The 26,965-nt window shown below is 34.8% G+C and overlaps 1 protein-coding gene across 1 annotated transcript in view; it reads left to right on the top strand.

Annotated features, from left to right (window-relative positions):
- The window catches only part of LOC145668863 (chitinase-3-like protein 1), a 240,630-nt gene that overhangs the window by 120,707 nt on the left and 92,958 nt on the right, over positions 1-26,965 (top strand). Inside the window, exon 2 of the mRNA XM_081737090.1 lies at positions 20,864-21,005. Coding sequence (XP_081593216.1) covers positions 20,864-21,005 — 142 coding nt within the window. The remainder of the gene's footprint in view (positions 1-20,863; positions 21,006-26,965) is intronic.

The raw sequence follows: 26,965 nt of genomic DNA, 5'->3' as shown, positions 1-26,965 counted from the left end.
TAAAAGGCGGATCAACCAGAAGGTGGTAAACGCCATGGAGATGTGAAAAGGAAATAGGAACACTACCACATTATTTTCTCAAGACAAACGAAGGAGGAGAGTAAATATATTTATAGTTCTTACTGAGGTAAGATAGTCCTTCGGGTGGGTGCTACTCCGAGAAGAATCATCGAAGGAGAAAATAATAACTTACCTTTCAGCATAATAACCTGAAACGTATGAATTTTACGACACGCGGGTAAACTTGTTTAAAAGTGAAAGTTGATAAATGTAAAGTAAATTTAGTGGATTTGAATGAAGTGCGATGGACAAGAAAAGATAAAATAGTGTCCGAAAATTACACAATATTCTATTCGGGTGGCTTTAAAGCTAAGAAAGATGTCTAGGAATGAGAAATGTAATAGCAAAGTGTAACCAAAGTGGAATGCTGTAGCGAACACTTGATGTTTGCAAAGCTAAGTGCAAAACCAGGATATCATGATAATACAAATGTACATGTCAAAAACCTATCATGGTGATAATGAAGTAGAAGAAATATATGACGAGATTAGTAATATGTTAGGAAAAGGAAAAAAAGAGGTAAAGTCAACATTATAATGAGAGACTTCAACAGTGCGGTGGGGGTAGGAGATGTGAATAAAGTTGTGGGATCATTTGAACTAGGCAGAAGAAAGGCAATTAGCCAGATGTTTATTGACTTTTGTAGGTAACATGAAATAACGGTAACGAATACTTGGTTTTTAAAAAATAAAAACCAAGATGTACACGTTGAAAAGTCCAGAATGCAAGAAACGCTACCAAATCGACTACATTCTTGTCAAGCAACTTTTAAGGAATAATGTACGAGACGTGAAGACTAACAAGAGTGGACATTGATTCGGACCACAATCTCCTAGTGTCGGAAGTGCAAACCTGGTTAAAGTGAGTCAGGAAAAATGGTAGGAGAAATCGAAAATACAATTTCGAACGAGTAAGAAGTATGGACAGTGATATAAAAGAAGAGATAGAAGAAAATTACTGTCCATGAACCACAAGGTAGATAGCGTAGAAAATAGCTGAGAGAAAGTTATGTATATTCTGCTAGATACACTCAACAACAATATTGGCAAAATTTAAAAAGAACACTGAGAAAACTATGAGTAACTTGAAGCAATTCTTAAGAAAATGGAGGAACGCAGAAGGGCCGAAGGCATGGACATCAGAGAATACAGACGCCTGAACAATGAATTGAGAAGAGAAACTGACAGAGCCGGAGAAGTACTTGGAAGAAATATGTGAAGAAATAATGGAACAACGGAGCGGAAGATATGATATGATGTATCTGGAATTGGGAGGGAAAGAAACCCCCGTGCGAAAAGTGGGCGAGTCCATACCTACGTCACACTACTTCTGCTAGGGTTCTTCTCGTCATCTGTGAGCTGTACTTCTGTTAGCTTTCCCTTCCAATTCCTGTCAGATCATATCTTCCGCTCCATTGTTCCATTATTTCTTCACATATTTCTTCCAAGTACTTCAATGGCTCTGTCAGTTTCTCTTCTCAGTTCATTGTTCAGGCTTCTGTATTCTTTGATGTCCATGCTTTTAGCTCTTCTGTGTTCCTCCATTTTCTTAAGAATTGCTTCAAGTTACTCATAGTTTTCTCAGTGTTCTTTTCAAATTTTGCCAATATTGTTGTTGAGTGTATCTAACAAAATATACTTAACTTTCTCTCAGCTATTTTCTATGCTTGTATATGCACGTTTGGAATCGAAGATGGAGAAGGCCATGTACTCATTGACCATCAGCGCATCCTTAGAATCTGGAAGAAATACATAAATAATCTATAGATATGACCATAAGAACCGCCCCAAACGGGCCCGTGCTGTTTTACTAACGAGGGCGGTGGACAAGGCAATCAAAAGGGCGCCCATGCAATCGTGATATATATATATATATATATATATATATATATATATATATATATATATCACATGTGTGTGTGTGTGTGTGTTACTTAATGTAGTAAACGTCGCGGGGAAGGGGTATGACCTCCCGAAAATTTTCGGAAAAATTGAAAAATGGCCATACTCGAGAGCAAAATGTCGAATCGAGATGGGGCGAAAGGGAATTTCAATTATTTTTAGTCATAGATTCCATTAGTGTGTAATCGGATATAGTGCAGTGACGGTGCAAGAGTTACTCCCAAAGAAACTGGAATATTCCTTCGAACTTTGAATGAGGAAAATGAACAACAATCAAGTGCAAGATTTCAACAATCAAAAGTAATAGTACGTCGATCAAATTAGAACACTTAGAATTCGAAAGAAAGAGAGATAAACATATGTGATTGATCTATTTTGTCTCAGCATAGAATAAATTCTCAAAGAAGAATTTAAATAAAAATAAGTCTTTCATGTATCACAGTTATAGACTATCTTCTAAGCTAATGGCAACGGATGAAAAATGAACAGCTTCCTGTCTAAGTTAAGAGTGTGTGAAAATGGAAAAAATAACTTTGATCTAGATTAGGTTTATAACAACTGTGCCTAAGACAGTCAGGCGGTAAAGATCATGTATGATGAACGAGAATACAAAGGATTTTTTTTTTTTTTTTTTACATGACAACAGTGATTTCCACAAATTATGTGAATCCAATTTGGGCGAAAGTAAGCTGCATTAAAAGATTTCCTCCTCGTAATGCGTAATTCCGTGGAAAATTATAATTTCGAGCGCAGAAGCAATGAAACTTGACGAAACACAAGCTGTAGCGCGTGTAGCACAATGATACAGTTTCAATCTACCGATTCACTCTGTTCCGTACAAAGTAGAACTGTAAAATACTCAGAGGTATCTTGTACAGTATTTGCGCAATGCAGTATGTGTACACGAGACAGCTGTGAAGAATAACAGTTAACAATTTGATATTGTTGACCGTTGACCGCATTGCAATGATAACATCGGCGAAGCAAATTTTTCCGCGTGCGATCAAACACACCTGAAATTTCGGAGATTACTGCCGCAGCTATATATTAACTCGAGCAACAAGTTCTTCGCTTGTCGTGGCTGGTGTTGCATACAAAGGCGTTTCTATCCCCGCAAAACAGAAATCAACTTGCGTGATTTGAGGTGAACGAGGTGGTCTTAACACAGGTCCATCTCTCCCAATCCAACGATCTGAGAATGTTTCATTTAGGTAGGTCTGCATATTTCTGTCAAAATGTGCAGATGCATTGTCATGCTGGGGTCACATATGCTGTCTTATGTTCAAGGACACATATTCTAACAATTTTGGAAGAACATTACGTAAAAATAAAAAGATACCCACTCCCTCGCATTCGGATCGGTAATAAATAAGGTACTATCACAAAATTATCCACCACACCGCACGCACTCTCACACTAAATCTTTGCTGCTGATCGTTCACTAGAGTGGCATGTGGATTTTTATGCTCTACACATGGATATTGCTAGTTTCAGGACGGTATCTGGTCATTTCCAGTACGCTGTCTTCAAATTCAACTATCCACATAGTATAATTTCCTCCGATTTTACGTACGGGAAATTGAAGAGACCCTATCTCTCGAAGGCGAATATGGAGTCGTGGAAAAAATACAAGGAAAGTTACTCTGGGTTTGAGGACGACGGTCACGATATAAACGCCTCGCCTCTGGGCTATTTCCTCTTGCCTCTCCATAAAAGAGGTGTATATCTGCTTGCTTGTGGACAGAGTAATCTGCCATAGCGCAGACATGTGCAGATTAACACAATCAATTTTACTTAAACACCAACGCCTACACTTTTACAGTACTGTGAATACCTGGACACAACCCTCTACCGTTGAACGTAACACTTAATATCCTATTATACAGCAAATCCACACGTAACACCAGAGCACCAGACTATGTATATCACTCACAAGCTACATAGATGTCTACTACATTACAGCTACGCCAATTGAGGTCATTTCACAACAAAACTGCAAGACAGCCGTCTTTCGAGCCGCTCCCAATTGGCACACAAGGGACAAGAGTTCCGTAGTATGCGACCAAAGCATCATACCCTTATTGAAAGTACTATGAGCTACGTACGTGCTGCTAAGTTTATGCAAAAGTGCCATATTCTCTTTCTTCCGTGTAGATATTCCATCCAGTTCCAAGGTACATTAGAACGTCGAAAAAAGATTTTCTTCAATTTTTGAGTTGTAATTCCAACGAGCTTCCTTTTAGAAAATTTCTCCAGCAGTGACAAAATCAAAATGTAAATGGGCTACACTTGGACGCTATTTTAGTATATTCACAATAGCAATGTAGTTTTTCGTAGATCAGTGGTAAGAGGAGGTTTTCCAACTCCAAGGGAGGGGGAAAGCCCCTTGAAAATATCCCTGGAAGAAGATTCACCTAACGGATAAATGAAGTATACTGTCCCAGAGCATTCATTTGTATCGTGTACAACGTCTCGTATTTCGCCCATCTTTGTTGCTTCTGTGCACAGAAGCTTCATATTCCACGGAATTACATATTACGAGGAGGAAACCCTTTAATAAAGCTTTTTTTTTTTGCCCCAATATGTAGACTATTGATGCAATATTTAAGAATACTTGTCATGTGGAGAATCCCTTGTACACTTGTTCATCATCACATACTGTATCTTTGCATTTTTGGATACTACATGTTATATTTTTTTACATGCCGCCTGACTGTCCTAAGCACAGTCGATTTAAAACTAACCTGGATCTTTTTTATTTTTTTTTATTTTTACACACTCGTAACTTGGACAGGAAGTTCATCCGTCACCATTAGTCTAAAAGATATAACTGTGATACGTTAAAGACTTCGCTTTATTTAAATTCTTCCGATCGTTTATGCTGTGCTGAAACAAAATATATTAATCGCATATGTGTATCTCTTTTTCGAATTCTAAGTGTTCTTCTAACTAGAACGATGTACTATTAAATTCAATTGTTGAAATCTTGTCCTTGATTGTTATTCCTTTTCCTCAATCAATGTTTGATAAAATACTCAAATGAATACTTCAGTTTCTTTGAGAGTCACCCTTGCGCCTCCACTGCACTATATCCGATTGTACACTGATGGAATCTATGAATAAAAATAATGGATATTCTCTTTTACCAGACTTCGATCTGACGTTTTATTATTAAGTTATGGTTGCTTTTACATTTTTCCGACAAATTTTCGGGTGATCAAGGCGCTGAAAAGAGGCATTTTTATACACAGCTTGTATGCTTTTCGTTTAATCTCGGTGTCAAGAATCATCTCCTGGCATTTGTTATAGTCATTAAGTTACACCCTGTATATATATGAGCATCATTTTATGTATTAAAACCACCATATTTGTTTAGTAACGTGCATAGCTGAACTGTGAAAATGTATTTACTAGAGAAACACTTTTTAGTTTATATATATATATATATATATATATATATTGTTAATAGAAATACAATAGGCAGTGATTATTCAACCACTGCTCTGAAACATATAGGAACAATCAAATTTGAAAATAAAGAGCTAAAAAAAAACTTAAATTGTTTAAACTACGCTATATCAATTTTGCTTAGCTTTTGAAAGTCTTTTGGCAATAGATATGTAGCAGCACGAAAAACTCCTATGGCTATACTGGTTTTATACATATTTTGTGAAAAGTGTTTGTGTTCTTTCCCTGTTCTCTGCCAATAGTAATTATTAATGCATTAGACAAAACTGGTATACACAAGAATTTAAAAATAAATATATATTTATAATGTGATATTTCGCAGGCCGCCTTTTATATGGGCGCACTGTACCCTTCACATGTTCTGTATTGTCAGCCACTATATGAATTTACTATACAGAACTGGCATAGCGAAGAACAACCAAAACCACTTATCTATAATGCAAGATGCAAATAAGCAACAAAATTTTACTCTCCCAAGAAAAAAACTACTAGCCCACATCTCACAATAGAAATCATTTACTTGCCTTCGGTATAATATTAAATACTCGCCCACCCTGATGAATCACTCGCCCCGATTTGCATCCCTGCTATAATGTGATGTTTCGCAGAGGCACTGTACCCTTCACGGGTTCATTATCAACAGTATGTATTTATGGTTCAGAACTGTGTTATACAGAAGAATAAATAAAACCATTTATCTTTGATGTAGTTTCGCAAGGGCGCCTTACGTAAAGGGAGCACTGTACCCTTCACGGATTCTTTACCAACAGTAACACTATGTATTCATTGTATAGAACTGTGCTATACAGAAGAATAAATAAAACCGTTTATCTTTGATATGGTTTTGCAAGGGTGCCTCACGTAAAGCGTGCACTGTATCCTTCACGGGTTCTTTACTAACAGTAACACTATGTATTCATTGTATAGAACTGTGCCATACAGAAGAATAAATAAAACCGTTTATCACGTGTTCTTTATGAATAACTGTAAGAATTTATTATAAAAAAATATACCTTTATTTATAATGTGATATTTCGGAGGGCACACCGGGACATGTCCACCGACCCAAAGATATTGCGGTCGAAGCAGGGGAAGAGGTAGATGATAAAGGAAAAGAACCCAGTATATTGAAAAGTGAAATAGTACAAGTCATCAAAAACATGCGAAGGAAGAAGGTCACTGGAGACAACGATATACAAGCAAATTAGAGAGAGTATTTCTTACTTGAAAACGAGGAACACGTTTTTACATAGCGTAACATATCCATGCGATCTCATTTCTGTTTCCGGAGATTAAGATTTGCAGTAGAAACTTGAAGAATATCGGAGCTATCTGCAGGATCCCCCTTGCATTCCAACATGATGTACCTATCACGGGATAATATTTGAATATCGAAAGATCGGTCTGTCATTAACTTCAAAACCACCACACCTCCCCTCAGGAGTCCCCAGGGAGTCTCTTTTCCGGGATATAGGTGGAATATGGATTTCTACAGGATACCCAGAGGGCATTTCATTTTTCCGATAAAAGTTCTCTGTACATTCAGGGAGATTTCTGCTCTATGGCGATTAGTATAAAAATGGTTAATGATAGTACAATACTTCTAATCAGTGATGATTTCCGGGAGTGGCCACGGGGAAAGGAATAATATCTCAATGTGGGTTGGGTTCAATGTGGGTTACCAGTATATTTGCAATACTACTTTTCACCTCCTGTATATTGAAAGTCATCCCCCGGGGGCAAATCTTCTGAAACCATCACTGTTCATAATGATGATGACTATGAGTCTGTTGAAATAAATAATGCATAATGCTTCCAAAGGCAAGAATTACTTAAGTTTCTGAAGTACAAGACAAACAATAACGTAATTGGTTTACCGCTACAATAATCATTCACTCTGAAACAACGGCTTCTACTTGCTAGCTACAGCTCCTATACCTTGATACGGGAAGTTAATGGTAAAAGAGCAAAAGGAATTTTCCTTTTCCATAGTCAATGACGAAGCATATACAACACAACGCATTCGCTATAGTTTCTGATTCATTTGTGTCAATACGAAGTTCAGTGGAAACTCTGGAAGGCCACACTTCTGTCCTTGAAAGTTGCAAAATGTGGCCTTGAAAGTTGCATATCAAATATATTTAATTATAAAGCTGTAATAATTACAACTTTCGGTATTGGGATAAAAATTAGCAAAACACATATACGTAGCTATAATTTCATTTGCGAGGACGGGGAGACAAGAACATGAACATGAACAAATTTGCTCTTCCTCTGATTCATATTGCTGGTCGAATTCGTTCAATTCGTGTCTCCAAGCTTAACGATTATCCCATTATAACAATTGTAAGCCCAATTTATTTTCTTCCCTCCTTTTTTGCTTCGCATCTAGGAAAGATATTTTAAAAAACGGTGAAACACGTGTCTAATTATATTATTTTAGGGGCGCAAAAAAATGGACTCGCTAAAAGGCATCCAAGCTTATGATTGGGTATTGAGTGATTTATTTGACAAATTTGATGCAACTGAAGCTTACAAATCACACCTGTCCTCTCTTTGCAAACATTGTTTTTATACCACACACGTCATCAACAAGACGATCGGCTGTGTGTTTATATGCCGCGTCTGTCTCTCAATGGTTAAATGGGAAGTTCATATCCAAAAATTTATATATTTACCCTTCGGAGATTCGGAGATATAGACATTTTACTGTAATTGCCATCCCCAAATCCCCCTTTCAAGTCAAATTTTGAAAAATCCGTCCTTAGTGGTACCTTACGTTACAAATCCTATGCTTCTTTTAGCCCTAACATATCTCTAATTTTAAAGAATTTTGAGATATGGTCATTTTATTATAACAATTGCATCTCCCACCTTTTTTCTTTCCTTTTAAGGGAAACACAAAAAATACCGCTGAAGCATGTCTTTAATTATTATAAACTAAAATCCAAAACACCAAATTTCATGCCTATGACGTTAAGGGATTTCGAGATATGTCAATCTTAATTTTAACAATTGTAACCCCCACTCTTTTTTCCCTTGTAGTGAAACTATTTAAAAAAACGCTGAAGGATGTGTCTAATTACTATAAGTAGGAAGTCCATATATCATATTCCATGTCTCTAACATACAGGGATTCCGAGATATCTGCATTTAAGACGATAATTGCAATTCCTCTTCCCTCTTTTCCCCGTCAAATTTTCAAAAATACTTCCTTACTGGGACCTTACATCACAAATCCTATGTCGTGTTCAATAGGAACTAGTATGTGACCTATCCAAAAATCCATGTTTCAGAATTTAGTGATACTTCCACAACAATTTTTATAGAGGGAGTTTGACTCCAGGCAGATAATTTGACTCACAACTGTTGTCTTGGTGAAGTCTTGACCTCACTACGGTAGATCCCACAGAGAGCTATGGACCTTTAAAAGTTCGTTTTCTCGTGTTTCCGGCAGCCTATAAATCCGAAAGGAAGCATTTGTGAACCGAAATTGGTCTCACCTTCCAAATGTTGTCGGTGTTGTTTTGAAACACCCTGTATATATAAATAAAACATGAGAATTGCAATCCCTTGCAACCCCCATATCTCTTTCTTCCAACATCTTTCCTTCTACGACAAATATTAAAATATGCTGAATTACGCATTTAATTATTTTAAATAAAAGTCCAAATATCAAATTTTATGTCATGTCATTTCATAAATGGATCCTGCCCTATAAACAGTTTTCAATGTTTCCAGTCTGATTTTAAAGTTGTAAAGAAAGAATAATATGGTCATATTTTATGTCCACTGTGGGGGATGCCGGTACCAACGTGGTTGAGGGATTCCGAGATGTGGTCATCTGTGTTATTATAATAGTTGTAATCTCCCCTCTATCTTCCTGTTCACATATTTTCTTCTATCCTAGGTCAAATATGCAAAAAAATCTTATTATAATAATTGTAATCCCCACCCCTTTTTTCTTCGCACCCATTTCTTTCCCTTCCAAGTCAAAAATTTTTAAAATACTGAAACGAGAGTTTTATTTTTTAAAATGAAAAGTTAATATACCAAATTTCATGTGTGTAACTCCCAGGAATTCGGAGCTATTGGCATTTCAATATAATAATTGCCACCTCATTTCCCTGAAGAAAAAAAATAAATGATGGTTTTTAGACCGCTCGATAGTTTAGCTAACATGCAACAATAAAAATCAACCAATTGATTTAAAAGGAAAAATGTTGTCAGTGAGAATTCAATCTCATATATGGAAATATCAAGCAAATTTTCATAAGCAAACTTTTCACAGCCTTTTTCATAGATAAAAGCCTTCATTGTTTTTAATGTCGTTAGTGCTTAAGTGAATATAATATAAGGTTCACATTGTCCCAACTGCGTTATGTTTCCATTATCCTATCCATTATTCTTGGAAATGACAATTTTGCTCATTCATAAGTGGGTAAGAAAATGCTTGTCTGATTGTCTATGTTTTGAGTTTATGCCTCCATTCCCTTGCCATCAATATGTGCTACCAACAGCTTTATTCCCAGTCGTAACTACCACCCGATGTGCTTCGTCACCATCTAACTAGCAGGATGTCGAAAGTCCTTCTATGTTTTATCAGAGGGAGTCTAATGGATCCCTCTCCAAACAGAACATTCTTTCTTCAAATTCACTTCTTCCTTTAGTATATTTAATATTTTCGATTTCTAGGTTTTGTTGTCTATTTCATTTTGTTTTCTCTTTGCTGGGCACATTTCTATCCTCGAAAAAAAGAGAGATAAAAAAAAAGTTGAACGAAACAAGGATTTGAGGCGGAGTTTTATCAGTTGATTTCTGTATTTCAGCTTAACTTGTTTCTTTCCATGATCTAGTGCACACAACTGGAGGATTGCAGACTCGACACGGTCAACATATTTTATTGAGGTATTGTAATAAGTTTCATACATTTGTACAAAGATACATATTCTATTGATACCGAGATGTTTCAGAAATACCCAAATAATGCAAACATTAGCGGAGAGCTTGAGGAATGTCACCCATTTTCTTGAAAATTTCTTGAGGAGCAATCGTATTAAGTGTTGTGTTGTTACTTCTCTGTTGTCAAAATGTTTTGATTAATTCACTTGACAGATATTTACATAGTACGCTATCGCTATTGTTTGGTTTGTTTCAAGCTTGCTATTTGAGGTCCATCGTGGTTAAGCGGTTAGCGTACATGCCTTTGGCGTGGGAGACCTGGGTTCGATTCCCGGCGGAAGTTCATGTTATTCGAATTCCCCGTTAATCAGCAGGTCCCGTCTCATATAGCCTCGCTGCTGAAAGGGACGTTAAACTCAAAATCAACTCAACTCAACTTAATCCTGCTATTGGTAAGGGTCAAAGTATACATATATCCTGTGTCAAGCAAGAATTCTATCGAAGAACTTCCCTTGTGGTAAATAAAATTAGAATTTTTGCTGTAGTTGGGAAAATTTCAAGTTGTACTATTACTCGTCTGATTTATCTGTGCATGCGGCAAAATTGAAAACTAATTTCCTTCTTTACAAGTGACGTCAGCCAAAGGTACTGGTTTTACTTGAGATATCTTTCTTATGCAGTTTTTTAAAAAGAAAATCAGAAGGATATGATGAACTAAATCAAATTTAATGAAAGCAGTGGTGTACAAACTTTAAGCGTTTCGTGCTGAATATATCGCATACCCGATAGAAAACTGTTACAAGTCAAAATTACACATTTGTGGGAACATGACTTTTAAAGTTTATTATTTTATCAAAATCGTTTCCTGGAATGCTGATATTTCTGCCATCTAGGGGTTAATTTGTTTAGTTACGTTTCTTCGAAAATAACACCAGGTAGAGCTTGCATCTCTCTCAATTCTCTTTTGAGCAATGATAACTCAAAATTTCCATTTTTTGAGTTGTAACACTCTCCTACAGAATATATATATATATATATATATATATATATATATATATATATATATATATATATATATATATATATATATATATATGGAGGATTTAGGGGGTGCAAACATGCACGTGCACCCCACCACCCCTTCGTTGTAAATATACACTATCTAAAATGAGAAGCTAGGAGTGAAAATAGCAACCCTTTCCGAAAATTTCTGCCATCATGTTTCCATTTGGGGCTTAAAAGAAAGCAGAGCTTTGCAAAAGCAATAGTTTAAGTCGATTTTCTAAAGGTTGAAGGAAAAGGATTTACCAAGCAAAACAATATAACATTTGTCAAGTAGTGAAGAAAACAGAACCCAGGAGTAGAGAACATTTTTTCCTGCATAACACTTGCGACCCTCTTTAAAATACTTTCCTCCCTTCTACATCAGTGTTGTCACGGGTAAAGAATATTGTCACATGTCACTTTGAAGACTTTCAGTGTGATTGGTTATTTTGGTAATTATCGGTGCACCCCCTCAGACAATCCTGGATCCGGCTCTGTATATATATATATATATATATATATATATATATATATATATATATATATGCACAGAGTGTTACAAAACAACACCGACAACATTTGTGAGGTAATTCCTGACACCAAGATAAGACGAAAAGTATAGACTAACTCGGGTGTAAAAATGCTTTCTTTCCGCGCTATGACCAGCCGAAAGTTCGTCGGAAAATCGCAAAAACAGTCATAAGTCGAGAACAAAATGTCGGATCGAAGTCGGGTAAAAGGGAGTGTCAATTATTTTAAATCCTAGATTCCATTGATCCACAACTGAACGTGGCGTTGGGGTGATCCCCAAAGGATAAGAGTGACAGTGTTATTCTAACTAGAACAATGTACTATGATTTCTTGTTCACTGATTGTTGATTATTTTCCTCGTTCACCGTTTGATAAAATGCCCCAGGAAACTGAAGAAGTCAAACGGCGAACGAGGAAATTAATCAACAATTAATGAACAAGTAATCATAGTACATTGTTCAAGTTAGAATTCGAAAGAAATAGAAATACAGATGTTTGATTGATCTATTTCGTATCATTACAGAATAAACTGTCGGAGAAAAACTGTCCCTCCGGTAGATATATTCTTTGGGTGTATGATTTATTATTTACGAAGGATATTGAAATATTAGCTGAACCCGCGCTATTTACACAGCGCACAGTTATAATATGAGCGTGAATCATCTTCTCACTTCTCACTATATCTGTGCAAGTTCCTTTACGGACACAACTAAGGGACAGGAGACTCTCAAAGGGAGTGAATTGCTATAGACAAACATATAAATGTAGTATTTTAATATATAGAATGTTGGGGTGAGTTTGGGGCTAACTTGAGTAAATTATAGATTATACCACACGCAAATATTTTTTTCTTATAATTCCATGTCCGAGTACACCTCATTGTGGGTCCACAAGCCTTGCAATAGGTTTTGTAATTCAGATTAAAGCAAAACGCCTGAAATGTCCACCAACCCGCTATACATAGCTACTCTACTGGTTGCCTTTCACAAGAGTATCAACCTTAACGTTAGGGATGGCCAAAATTTTCCGGAATCGGAAAATTTACTTTCCGGAATTCGGAAAAATTCCGGAATTCAGAAAAATTCCGGATTTCGGGAAAAATTCCGGAATTCAGAAAAATTCCGACATTCGGAAAAAAATCCGTAATTTAGAAAAAAACCGGAATTTAGAACAAATCCGGAATTTAGAAAAAATCCAGAATTTTTCCGATTTTACTTTCCGAATTCCAAAAAGTAAAAATTCTGGAATTGGCCATCCCTAGCTAGTAGCTGTTAAAAGAAAAACAATAATGAATATATATACTTGTATTAGTTTCTTGTAGTTGCATATGTCTATCACTTACGTAGACAATTGCTACTGCAGTTATTTACTGCTTTATGAGGAAGGTTTTATTTTCACACATAAAAAAGTCGCCGGTATGTCTCAAACATTATCGTGTTCCCACCTGCAGCTGCTCCGAATCACTGCAAACTACTTTTTGACCAGACGAAAGGCAGTGAAGGAAAAGAAATCTCAACAAATATTCTAATAACATTCGCTTATTGTCAACATACCTATACAGAGAATACAAATTTATAATTTTTGACTTTACGAAGTATACAATGTAATTATTCAATAATTAACATAAGCAAGCATTCATTAATTTATATTAATATAATAATTAACAAAACTAATAAGCGGGTGATTGATGACTCAGTGGTAGAGTTTTCATCTATGGTATTCTAACCCAGGACATGTGGGTTTTCGATGGCTAATTTTGTGTTCGAAAATTTTCCCGGTGGTACTCTTGGTTCCCTTTCTTATATTTGTTCCATCATCACCCATTAACGAATTTAGTTTATCAAAACTCTATAGCCATATATTCATTCTGTCCGTCAGTGAAACAGTCTCAAGAACTATCTGATGGATTACCATCAATTTTGGCCATGATGTACAGAGTCAATAGTTAAGAATCGAGTTCCCTGATGAATGTAATATTCAAACCGGAGGCGGTACAAATCAATCATTTCCGGTTTTAACGTTAATCATTATATAGTAAATATGGTAATAGATAGCGAGAAGCGGTTTCCAGTAATCGACATATATAACATTCATGTAAATAGAATGTTACCCAATTTGTGCATCTGCTGAAAATAATAAGCTTAGGTATTTATAGAGCATTTTCCGCTTTAGAAAATGTGTGCTTGGTAAAGAATGTAGAGAATTAGCTGAGTCAGGCACGTAGCTAGAATATGGTAATAGGAAGGGAGGTCTGTCACGAAATACTGTGGTTATTTACCAGGGGCTCAATCATTCCAAACTATTTTATTGGCAACGTATATTGGTTCGTCTAGCCAAGATTTCTAATGGGGGAGATGATATGAAATACTGTGGTTACACACCAGGGGCTTGATCAATCTAAATATTTTACTGACAACATACCCATATTGATTGGTTAGGACAATAAAATGAGGATATGTTAGTAAGTATTTTAATAAGAAGCTATGAAGAAATCTCGAGTAGAAGAATATAAAAAAGTATTGAAAAAGATATAGTCTTCCGAGGCCATTCGAACGGTGTCGAGAATTTTGCGCCTGGGAAATTTTCGCCCTACCTCAAGAACAGGGAAAATTGCGCCTGCGATGTACCTCCACCGGGAAGTGTGAGCCCTGCGAAATAAAAGAACCTATTCGAGCTTACGCATTTGCTCGGAGGGGCTGGCATTACAGCATAAACAATCCTCCCCCACAGCCATGCCATTTGTGATTTATTTTCATTGTGGCTATATAAGGGGAGAATAAACTTCAATATAAGCCAAAAGAACACAACGGATCAACGCAATCACTGCTTCTTCCAGAGATGATTTTGGGGGAACACTGGCCTCCCCAGAGCTCTCAGAGTGCCCCCTCGGAGGAGACCAAAATAATACGTCTATAATATAACAATAAATATAATAGTACGAGCAGTGACCCCCCTCCGGAACACTAAGTGTGCCCCCCGGAACATTTTTTCTGAAAGAACGACTGAACGCAATTGTGTGTTTGAAGTGTAATTCCAGCAAGTAGACACATTGTACATAGTTTTCTTGATAATATTACTGAACTCATTTTACATTCACTTTACATTTTCTTTTCTATATTTTGTGCCCTGAAAAGCCAAACAACTTGCAAGGATTGTGAACAGAGATATCTGGGTAGAGCCAAACAGCCTTTTGTAGATTAAATTATACTCTTTGATTATATTAATAAATAATTATATATCAGTCATTTAACTTTTATTGTAAATTTTGTAGTATAGTGAAAAAATATATTTGTATGGATTGCCCTTTAGTGAACTAATTTTTTTTTCATTTGTTCGGAATATTATAACGGATGGAGTAACTCACTGAGACGATGAGAGGCAAGCCTAGTTCAAGTGTGAGTGGAAGTTACTTTACACAATACAAAAATAAGTTGAATTGTAGGGCGCAAACATCCCAGTGCAAATATATAGCCGGTGCATTATTTCCTCTTTTTGGGGTAGGGCGCGAGCATCCCAGTACAAATATATTGGGGCACATTTTTCCCTATATTTGTGGTAGGGCTCAAATTTCCCGGGCGCAAAATTCTCGCATTCAAGGAAAATATAATGTCCGTGAAGTTGACAAACCTCTTATGTCCGACCCCAATTTCGACTTTAAACGTCGCTAGTGCTACGTTAGTGTTTGATAGTGACGCAAATCGTTAGTACTCCACAGATAACGTGTGCTTTTTAAATAATGGATATAGGTCTTCTAACTGCATTCCAACACGCCCACTTCTAAGAATCATCTCAAAAATAAGGTTAACCGTTAGAGCAAGTAAGTGCTCATTAGTGCCATTAATATTAAAGTTAATGCCTCCATCGTACGGCCCTTGGAGTAATAATATGACTTTAACAACTTTATGCATCAGGCACACCTTATTAAAATTAGCCAAACGAATGATAACACCACGCTCTTTGCTAGAGTCGCAATGCGTCTCTATATTCTCGCGAACATAATGCGCAATGTGGATGTCCCCTGACATGCCCAAGTTAGTTACTTTTTTTTTGCAACTATTGTTTATCTGTTATTTATTGCTAGTCTGCAGAGTACTCCTTACATTAATGTGCCATTGTCCTTCATAATCATTGCGTATTTACAAGCAGTTTGTTATTACTGTTATAAGTAGGCTCCGGATTCTTAGGTTCGAACCTATTTTATTCCTGTACAGTGAATGCAAAAAATTCGTGTTTTCTTTACATTTCAAATTGCTATAAGTAGAACTATATTAGTTTTGTAGGACCTAAAATGTCCTAATTGGGAGGTTAGGACCTAAAAAATCCTAAATTAGCTTTTAGAACCTATAACGTCCTAAACGATTCTTTATAGTTATTTTTAACTTGAAAAATACTTTCAAACACGTAGTCAACCACGTAGAGAATTTTGTCAGACGACAGGAAAAAGTTCACAACAGAAAATCTTGCCAAATATTTTGTTGTTTAGTGCCATTACAGAGAGTGAAGCGACCACTTTTTGCGCTAGAGAAAACATGAAAAGTGCCGGAAAAACAATATTTGAACATTCGTATTTCCTCAGTGTATCGTTAGAAAAGTGAAGTGATATTTGTGGTGTTGTATAAAATTTCAAATATAAGAAAACTGACCAAAAAAAAAAAAAACTACTACTACTAGTAGTATAATACGACAGGCCATATATATGTTAAACTATATTTCAGCTATCAAAAAAGTCCAAGGTAAAAAGAGTTTTATTATTTTTATTACGCAGAAGACTGGTTAGCATAAAGCTTACTAAATTAAGATTACCATTTAAGTATGAAATAGCTAACAAAGTGTTTAAAGTGTAGTAATATTCCGTTTTCAGTAATATAACGCTAAAAATCCTAAACGGTGTTTTTAAAAACCTATAAAATCCTAAAATGCACTTTTTAAAATCCTAATTTGAATTTTTTGGGACCTAAAAATCCGAAGCCTAGTTATAAGATATAAAAAAACAACAGATAAAATCTACTACTTAACGGTTCATATTTTTCTTTTACAGTACATAAACGATTAATAATAATAATAATAATAATAATAATAATAATAATAATAATAATAATAATAATAATAATAACAATAATAATAATAATAATAATAATAATAAGACTATTCCAGCATAAAAGTTATCAATTGCATCACACTGGCAACAAGCGACGCATATTTTAACTTCATAAAAATTCGTTTCTCACGATTTTCTGGAAAACTACGTATAATAACATTTTCACTATGTCAAGTTGTTTATCTCAGTGTGATATATGTCTTACCTCTGGACAACATCACAGTAAAACAAAAATTAAATATTAGGAGTGCATCGTACTTTTGGACTACATCTCATTAACCATGGAACAATTGAGTAGTGTATACTTTAGGATGTAAGTTTCAGCTTAACTTGCATCATACATTCTTAGAATTACAAAAAGGAAATTTGTTCGTTTGCATTTGAACAAAATTATTAGAATTACAAAAAGAAAAAATAATTTTTCCGAATTCCGGCATCTTTCTGAATTCCCGTTTTTTCCGAATTCCGGAAGTTTTCCGAAATCTGGATTTTTCCGAATTCCGGATTTTTTTCAAATTCCGGAATTTCTCCGAAATCCGTTTGTTTCAAATTCCGGAATATTTCCGAATTTCGGAATTTTTCCGAATTCCGGAATTTTTCTGAAATCCCGAATTTTCAGATTTTACTTTCCGGATTCCGGAAAGTAAAAATTCCGGAATTGGCCATCACTACTTAACGTCCTAGTGGCAATATTAAACTAACATAGAGTCAAAACGACGCCTAAAATATGGAATAGAAAAATAGACAAGTTTTTTTTTTCTTTCTTTTTTAATTTTTATGGGAACTGACAAGTCTACACAAAATTTGGAATCGACCGTTTGGAACCGACAACTAAAACGCAGTAGCACTTGTACCTAGAACTTGTGTCTTTCGAGATCTCGTTGTCAAATGGATTGGCCACAAATATAGATGTATGATGCGCGGGAGTTCATATCTTTAGTAAATGTAATAAGAATGTCTTGTATTTTGTGAATAATCTACAACTTTAATTTCTTTTTCTTTCTTTTTTTAAAAAAAAGAAAGAATCTCTCCTTGGTGTGTTTACAATTGAACTTCCTATTCTACGACATTTTTACCTTCAATATTATCTCCTTACTCTTGAAGTTCCCTAATTAAACTTTCATAGTGACGTTTCCTTCGTGGTGCCTTGCTACCTTTTATCCCCTAATGCGTTTGCGATGCTACAACGCCCGAAGCGGGAGAGAAGGGCGAGTGTCCGCGCCCAAAAACGACAATTGTTCCCTCAGACATGTGTTTTAATGTGTATCCAGCTTAAGCAAATCCTTCTTTACTTTATCAATATTTTCTGAATAAGTAATGAGAAATTCGAACATTAAAGAAAGTTCACTCTTTGTTCTTTCCCATTTATGTGTTGAATTTTCAGTTTTTTTTTTCTTTGTTTGACAGCGGAAAGTTTATATGCCAAGTTTCATTTTACTAGCTTCAGAGATTTACGAGATACACTACTCCTTTTTTAAAAAATCTTACCCCACCTTTTTTACGATATGTATTTCCAAAAATTCTTTCTTATATCCTGCTTTCGTAAGAAAACGATTTTTTAAAATTAAAATTTGACTCTAGTTGTAGTAGTATGCCCAGAAAGTCACTTATCTAAACTCTTTTATATAAGAGTACAGAAGATAAACACAAACTCATTAACTTTTATGAACAATTTCCTTTTTTTTTTTTTTTTTAACAACATATTCGTACATTTCCAACAAGCTGTAGTTTTAAATTCACGCACTGTCAAGACCCAGGTTTCAAAAAGGAGACCCAGGTTTCAATAACTGAAAATATAATAACAATAATATATGTATTTATAAAAATGAAATGACATCTTTGAATTTTTCGTCCCACGAATATCCCGGTTAGGTTAAAGGAGACGGTGATTATGAGAAATGAATGAAATGGTGGAATGAAGAAAGTGGGAGGAAACGGGAGAACCCCAAAAAACCCACGAGCACGGTGTTTGTCCACCACAAAGTTCACATGGCGCGAGCTGGAATCGAAACAGGGACCCCCAAGCAGCGGAGGTGAACGCTCTACCACTGAGCCACCGCGCCCCCATATGTATTTATGTACGTGTGTAATATTTATTGCCTTATTGAAGCTTTCGTAATTTGAATATATACCTTTGGTTTGCTTTTAATGTGTTAAAAAGCCTACTTCCCTAGAAAAGTTAGCGGGCTACGCCCCTAAATGACTATGTATTGGTTTCTTCAAACGTATCATGTTGCATATTACGTTAGTAATTTCGGTTTATTTGTTGATTTTTTCTGGCTTATACATATCAACTCTACCAAAATACACTGTGAAATATAGTAACTGTTTGCGTTCTTAATATTATATAGTCGGTATTTAGTGTTCACTTGTGAAATATCTAGTGGGCCTTTGTTCTAATTAAGCAAGCTTTGGTGGGCTTTTGTCCTCCCTTTGGAAAGTTAGAGTGGGCTTTAGTGCTTACTTGACTTCAGAAAAGTCTAGTAAAATATGCTTTATAAACATTTTTATTTACTTCTTTTTTAGGAATTTGTCATGGGATTCTCGTATCTCCATTTGAAAGAAACGAATTTCTTAATCAATTATATAATTAATTTTTAGAATGAAATTGGTTATATAATGTAATTCATGTATAACTGCAGAACAGATAATGATAATAATAATTTTAGAAGTACAGATATCAGGGGCGGATCCAGGAGGGGCAATCGCTCCCCATCCCAGAAGAGGAAACTTTCTTATTTTGTATATAAATAAAACCCATCACAAAGTTTGGAGCTCTTAAAAGTAGCTCTAAGTAGCAGTATTACAACTACTACTTATAGCCTGTCCTGTCCTGGATCCGCCCCTGACAAATATAGCTGTTACCGTTGGAATCAGCTACGTTCGTAACATTATTGACAACTAGTTACTTCATCGTCGCAATTTCGTGTGATGGTGGCGAATTTCAGAACTAAAGAAGGTGAATGAAAAAGGCACAAGACCTAAACGGCAAAAGTGCTAAACGGCATACGATCTAAACGGCACAAGACCTAAAAATCATTTCACGGCACTAGTCCTAAACGGCACAAGACCTAAAATTTAGGTCCAGTGCCTATATTTTTAGGACTTATGCCGTTTAGGTCTTGCGCCGTTTAGGACTTATGAATGTTACCCGAACGATAGACTCGGACTTGTACTATCAACAATTAGCGCGAGAGCATCTAACAACTCAAAAAATAAATTACCAGAATTGGTCAACAGAACACCAGGTCGCAACATTTTTACCGAATCCGTCAGAAATTGCGAGAACTTGGCTGGGTTTCTTAATATGCATCTACCGTGTATCATGGATCTGTCACCTTCAGACTATCACATTTGTTTTGGTCTCTGCAGAACTCCCTGAATAATGTTAAAATAGTTTCGAAAGAGACTTGTGAAAACCACGTGTCATATATATATATATACTATAGAACTTCTATAGCGACGAGAATTATGGAGTTGCCGGAAAAATGGCAGAAGGTTTTCGAACAAAATGGCGCATATGTGGTTTCATAACATTATTTTCAAATTATAATATGCTGTATGTATTCTAAATTTCGTTCTCCAAAGACTCAATACTATTTTTACACAACCTGATATTAAAAACTTTGAAAATACAAAGGATGTTGATAACTACCTAGGTACTTTATGCTTCAAAAACCTATATTCACATTCCATTTAAAAGCCAAGATTTTATTCGTCTTTTTCAGTTCTTGATTGGAAATCTCATTAATTACAATACAAGTATAAAACCTTTAAAACATAGGTAGGTAGGCACGACTTTTCTAATCCAAGACTGTACAAAGAATGCACTTGAATTATTGTTCTTTTTTAATTGCAGAAATTCGTGATGCCCTCAACGCTGTACTGCACCCTCTACGCCTTCCTTGTTGTGCTCCTACTGCTTCTTTCAGTGGCGTCCACAAACGCTGAAGGGGAAGAAGCTTGTGAAACTCTCCCCTCAGAAATACATATAGTAAAAGGTGAGGATAGTATATAGAAGATAAAGCTATATTATATAATAGTTTAGGTTAGAGATATATTTAAAGTGTTACTTATCATGACTTATGAGTTACTTATAAGTTTTATTTCAACTAGCTCCTTTATATTTATTTATTGTTTGTTTGTTTATTGAAAAGCACACTACTTCAGCCATTTCACCCCTATATACATATCCCAGTTACAGTGCTCTGAGATTTGTTACAAGCATTTCATATTTTAAAAATTTTCTTCTTGAATCTCTTCGCTTTGTCGAATATAAATTTTGTTGTTATGTCTTTAAAGATGTTGAACGACGCCATTATCTTTGCTTTAAGATTTAACAAAACAGTGTTTAGGTTTAGGAGCATCTTTGCAAGTATAAACGACAACTTTGACAGGTTCACTCGATTAAACTTTGACGATCCTTCGTAAAGGAATACATGTAGCTTCTCTTTTCTGTGATTTTGACGCGTTTATACTCTGTCAAAAACATTGCAGTTATCTTTTAGTGCAATGCTATGTCACGAGGACGTACAGAACAGGCCAGAAAGAAAATTATGGATTTAGTGAGAGGACAGGATAGTGTTTCTTAGAATGAATGTACATCATGAGCCTAACACATATTGCACAAATGTATAGCAATGTTTCGTCTTCTCCGGATCGCACCGGGTATGTTCGTGTCACTCCGAGTCATAAAGGTCCGAAGTGGGTCATCAAGTCGTGTGGGTCATGGATCTGACTGTCTCTGGGTTCGTGACTCGTTCCATCACTGGTCTTGTCTCTTCTAGACTTAAACTTTTCCCTTTCAAGATAATTATTTTTCTTTCATACAAACATATTGAATCTAAAGTCTTTTCTGTTTTATTTATTTGTTATTTTGTTTCATGTGATATAACACTAATGATTCTAGATGTCATATCTTTTGGTATCTTTTTTTTTAAGTAAGTGGTATCGTTGTTGCCTTTAATAAGTCCCATGACCACTTTCTCGCCTCATTAATTTCACTACAGAGACGCATAATAATTCTCTTTTTACTTCCTCCTTTCTCCATATTCCTAACAAACACAATTAGCAAATTTAATTATGTATTTGAGTTCCCTCCCCATTCCTCATCTCGCATATTACTTTGCTTCATAACGAAAATATAAGTAAATTTTTATCTCTTTGCTATGTTTGATGTTGTAGAGCATACAAGGAAAATCAGGGCAACAGATCGAAAGTTAAAAATAAGTTTGTTGTCATTTTCAATTAACTGTTGATATTTAGTTTGAGAAGAGGGATTAAAATGCTTTGGGAATTGATAAAGGTATTAATCTAAATGATTTGCCTTGTCTAGACTGCTTATAACCCGATATAATTAACAAGTTTTGATGATGGGAAAATCCTTCCATGTTCAACAAGTATTTAAGTGTCATTAATAGTTATTTAAATAAAAGTAAAAGTTCTACGTCACAGATAACTGAATATCCTTCGTTAAATGCAAGGTTCTTAGGAAATGCAAAAGATAATGTTTATCTATACCTAACATAAATTAAATCCTGTATTGTACATCACCTAAATGAGGAAACAGGAAAATTTTTAAAGTTTTTCTCCGTCTCTTATATTTCATGTTTTAGTATATTATATAAGGAAAGTGAATTACACATTCAACTTAAGTATTTTATGCAATAATCCAGTCTAAAATAACATTAATAAGCTTTCTAGCTAGTGATAAGTCAGTGATAGCTTAGGTTCTTACGTAATTCTTAAGAGGATTTTCTCGGTTTTTTCTCTTATATCTAAATAAAATATAATTACTTGTATTAAAGGGTAAAAATCCAACATTTTTAGTATCTCGAAAATTATTATAGCAATTTTGTTTCGATCTCTCATAAATAAATGTTCTATTAATAAATAGGATACTATAAATTTCTTCCAGAAAAATTAAGAAAAGAACTGTGGAATTAGTTTATTAAGAGTTCGGTAGAAAAGTCAATTATGATTTTGCTTATGTGGTGAATTTTGTTCGGATGATTTTCTAAAATACTCGTAGCATTAAATGTTTTTTTTTTTAATTTATAAATAAATATTTCGTGATAAATTTACAGAATAACGTGATTCATAACTCGGTTTTAAAATGGGCTAATTTGCAATCAACAAACATTCAATAATTAACATTCAATATGATATTTAACGCCAAGGAATATAATTTGTTCTTTTTTGTTGAAGGTAATAATAAGTTTAAATTTTAATTAATACTTTTCCAGAGTTTCTGGAGTTCAATACAAATAAATTATTTCTGATCTCCTGCTAATAGTTAAACTTTGTACTTACCAAAATGTCGTGAGTAATAATTAATAAGCATTCATTTCGTTCTTTGACCTTGCTGGTTCCTTCTTGTGGTTGACGTCAGTTGTTTGTCAATTAACTTTACCTATAGAAATGGCTTACAAGTTTCCCATTACCGGCAGAACATAGTTTAATGTTTACTGGTAGTAAATCCCACTCACTTCTTCAGGTAAACAAAAGAAACGATAGCTTTATAGGTATACATAAACCAATATATTTGAAAAATACCAACTACATGAGTAAGATCGTCTAAAAGCAGTCATTATTACTGGTGTCTCATGATGTTTGTTGGATTTTAAACAGGAAGTTTAATAGTATAGATTCCAACTTATCAGGGAAAGAGGAAGAGAATTCGATATTTAGATTTCAACACTTTCAGTATGCCTAAGGCAGCCATCTCTCTAATAATAATAATAATAATAATAATAATAATAATAATAATAATAATAATAATAATAATAATAATAATAATAATAATAATAATAATTAGCAGAAGGTATGAGTTAAGTAAATTAAATAATGCGTTTCTGCCTAAAATTAGGGCTGACAAATTTTCTTTTTAATATCTTCTTAATGAAATTATTTGTTACGAAAGAATATTCTCTCTTTAACGCTTCGTTGAATGTCATATTGCCACATACAGTATATTTTTAAATACTGCTTAAATTCTACTGTTTTCAAAAAGAAACTGCTTAAATTAAAAGATATAGGATGAGTCAAAATGATGTTCCCGATTTCAATGATCATTTTTTGTTGATTTTAATGACGCGTATGTAAACAGAGGTTACACACATTGGTTGATCAACTCAAAAAGTTTTTTTTTTCTAACGTATAAACGTTCAATATGAGATCCACAAGTTACACGACACACATCTATTTTATAATTAAGTTTCTGCCAAACTCTTCCTAGCATGTCAGGGTCGATATCGGTCACATAGACTAACCGGCATAACCGTGGAACGTAAAACTTAAAGATTTCATTTTTTTTTTTCGATATCGGTCACAGCTGCAGTGAAGTGCTCACGCAATTTAACCACAGTTGTAGCGAGTGATGACACAAATACGCTGAATTTTTCCTAGAAATGCCTTTGAATTTACACAACTGACTTAGTCGCATGAAAATCAAGCACACAGAAATTCCTGGGGCCTGTAAAAGCCATAATTGCTCACTTCGACTAAACTGCCTTTTATTACGCCTCTGTAATAAAAGAAAAAACTTTTTGGGATCATATTCCAGAAAAAAATAATTCGGTGTTATAGAATATTTAGGTAGCCTAGGCAAATTTAGGTCTGCATTAATTTTGTTCTAGGAGTCTATAGAAATTTACTTTATCAGAATTTTGTTCTAGGAACCTAGACATGTTTGCTGATTGCAAATAAACCAATTTTAAAACTGAGCCCATTTTATGACTGAAATCATGTTATACTGTAAATTTATCACGAAATACTTATAGAATCGATTTGTTGCTACTGTGACGATTTTTTTAGAATGCTTTTCATTCATCATACAGATAAAGCGCACAGCAAATTTGTTTGTTTGTTAAATTACATATATGCCATGAAATGTCAATGGTATGACAGTAATGTGAAAACTTTTATAGGGATTTGGGGTGAAAAAAAAAGTTCAAAGATGCGTTGAACAATTGCGACCGAAAACAGAAAACATTTAGCGTTATTTTTGACAAGTAGCGGGCACAAAACAGCCCAATACTTTTATGAAATAAAGAAGTAGTGACCTCAAGTGTAGGGCTATATCTTGGGGGGGGGACAAGTGAGTGGTGGGACATCTAAAAGGACACTATATATATATATATATATATATATATATATATATATATATATATATATATATATATATATATATATATATATATATATATATATATATATATATACTGTATATATAGATGAAAGGGGCCCCGAATTTCGTGTTTGCCCCGGATGACAAAAACCCTTGTTGCAGGCCTGCTCAATAGGAAATTCGGAAACAAAAAACATTTCTCCAAGGAGGATTGCACTTTGAGGAATGTTTTTGCTCCCTGGTGGATTTTTCTTGAAGTTGACAATACACCACGAAAGGTGTCTTTTTATATCCCCAATAAGTCTTACTTAACCAAGATAATCCAATCCTAGGCGTGCCACTCAATGCATAAACACCTCAAGCTACATGATCTTTGAGTGTTTTTACCCCCATCATACTCACGGCAAAAGGCCTAAAATTTCCTTCATGTAAGGGCTGTCAGTTAAAAATATTAGGATAAAACTTAACAACCAAAATTGTCGAGAGAGATATAACAGTAATTCAGATAATTAATAAATTCGATAACATGAATAAAAGCGAGACATCGCCATATCACAGAAACACGAATGGAATGGTCCTAAATGTTCTCTGAAGTAGTGTTACGGACATAACTATGAATTTTCTTTTAACAACAGCTTATCTTTTCCTCCATATTTTTCTTCTTTCTAATCATAATGTGTAAACAGGTATTAGAATAATAATTGTTAAATAAGGGGCAAAACAGACCATTCGGTTTTTCATGTTCCTTACACTCATTATGAAATAATTTGTGCCATTTCCTGTTTAAACTGTGTTCCAGCATGATATTTACACAATATATCGATGGGTATCTGGACAAAGGTGATATGTCCAACTTTTTTGTCCGAAGTGCTTTTTCATTTGTGAGCACTGGTTCTAAATGTAAATACATAATAACGACGTTATTGGCAAAAAACAAAGGTGATATGTTTTGGAATCGTGATATGCTGTGAGCAAAAGTGATAAGTCCATTTATATGGACATGTTACTTATGTTTTTCTGAAAACGGTTAGTAGTAGTTATTTGTTTGTTTGGACATATAACTTCTGTTGATGAGTGTAGAAGACAGAAAGGTGCTCTGAGTTTTACGTTGTTAGGAGTCCGTTGTGTTGGTGGAAGAAGTATGTTGTTCCGTGAAGAATTAACCGATATTCAGATCCTAGAAGAACTAGAAAATAACAGTGAACCTGTGGAATATGTGGTGAACATGTTAGGCAATGAATACATATTACAAGAAGTACCCAGACAAGAAAGAATTGAAGCAACTGATGGTAAGACTTGTTTCTGCACTAAGAAGTTGTAGTTACCTTCTGCTGAAATTATAAGATTAAGTACATTTTCGCAATTTTCTTGTTGCTTTTATTAATACGGATTTATGTTTCATTTAGCTTTTACCACACAATAATTCCGAGCGAAAGGTAGCTATTTCTAATTTATGCTATTTCGGGCCTCCCGTTTTGGTACAAGAATTATAATCTTGATGCAATAACCTAGTACTGCTTACAGCCTAACCTAATACCCTACTCAAAGGCCGTTTTCCACAAACACGAGGAACGTTCATTATCTCCCATGTTAGTACTGGGCTATATCTGAAACACTATGCAGAATGAAGCCAAAATTTGTAGAGGATAGGCGGAGCACAGGGTAGGGTAGGCGGAGTTACGCTTATTTTTAACATATTCTCCTACCTATATTTAATGCAATCACACACTCTATGATTCTTCTGTAAAATTGTAAGTAACGTACTGCACATAATTTCCTTCGTTAGATAATTGCTTAATCGGTGTGAGGGTAAAGTGTGGCAACCTACCCACT

Source organism: Thermobia domestica, chromosome 13, assembly GCF_964235325.1.
Source record: "Thermobia domestica chromosome 13, izTheDome1.hap1.1, whole genome shotgun sequence".
NCBI classification, from domain to species: Eukaryota; Metazoa; Arthropoda; class Insecta; order Zygentoma; family Lepismatidae; genus Thermobia; species Thermobia domestica.
The sequence above is the reverse complement of the archived record's forward strand: the minus strand, read 5'-3'. Positions and strand labels throughout refer to the sequence as shown.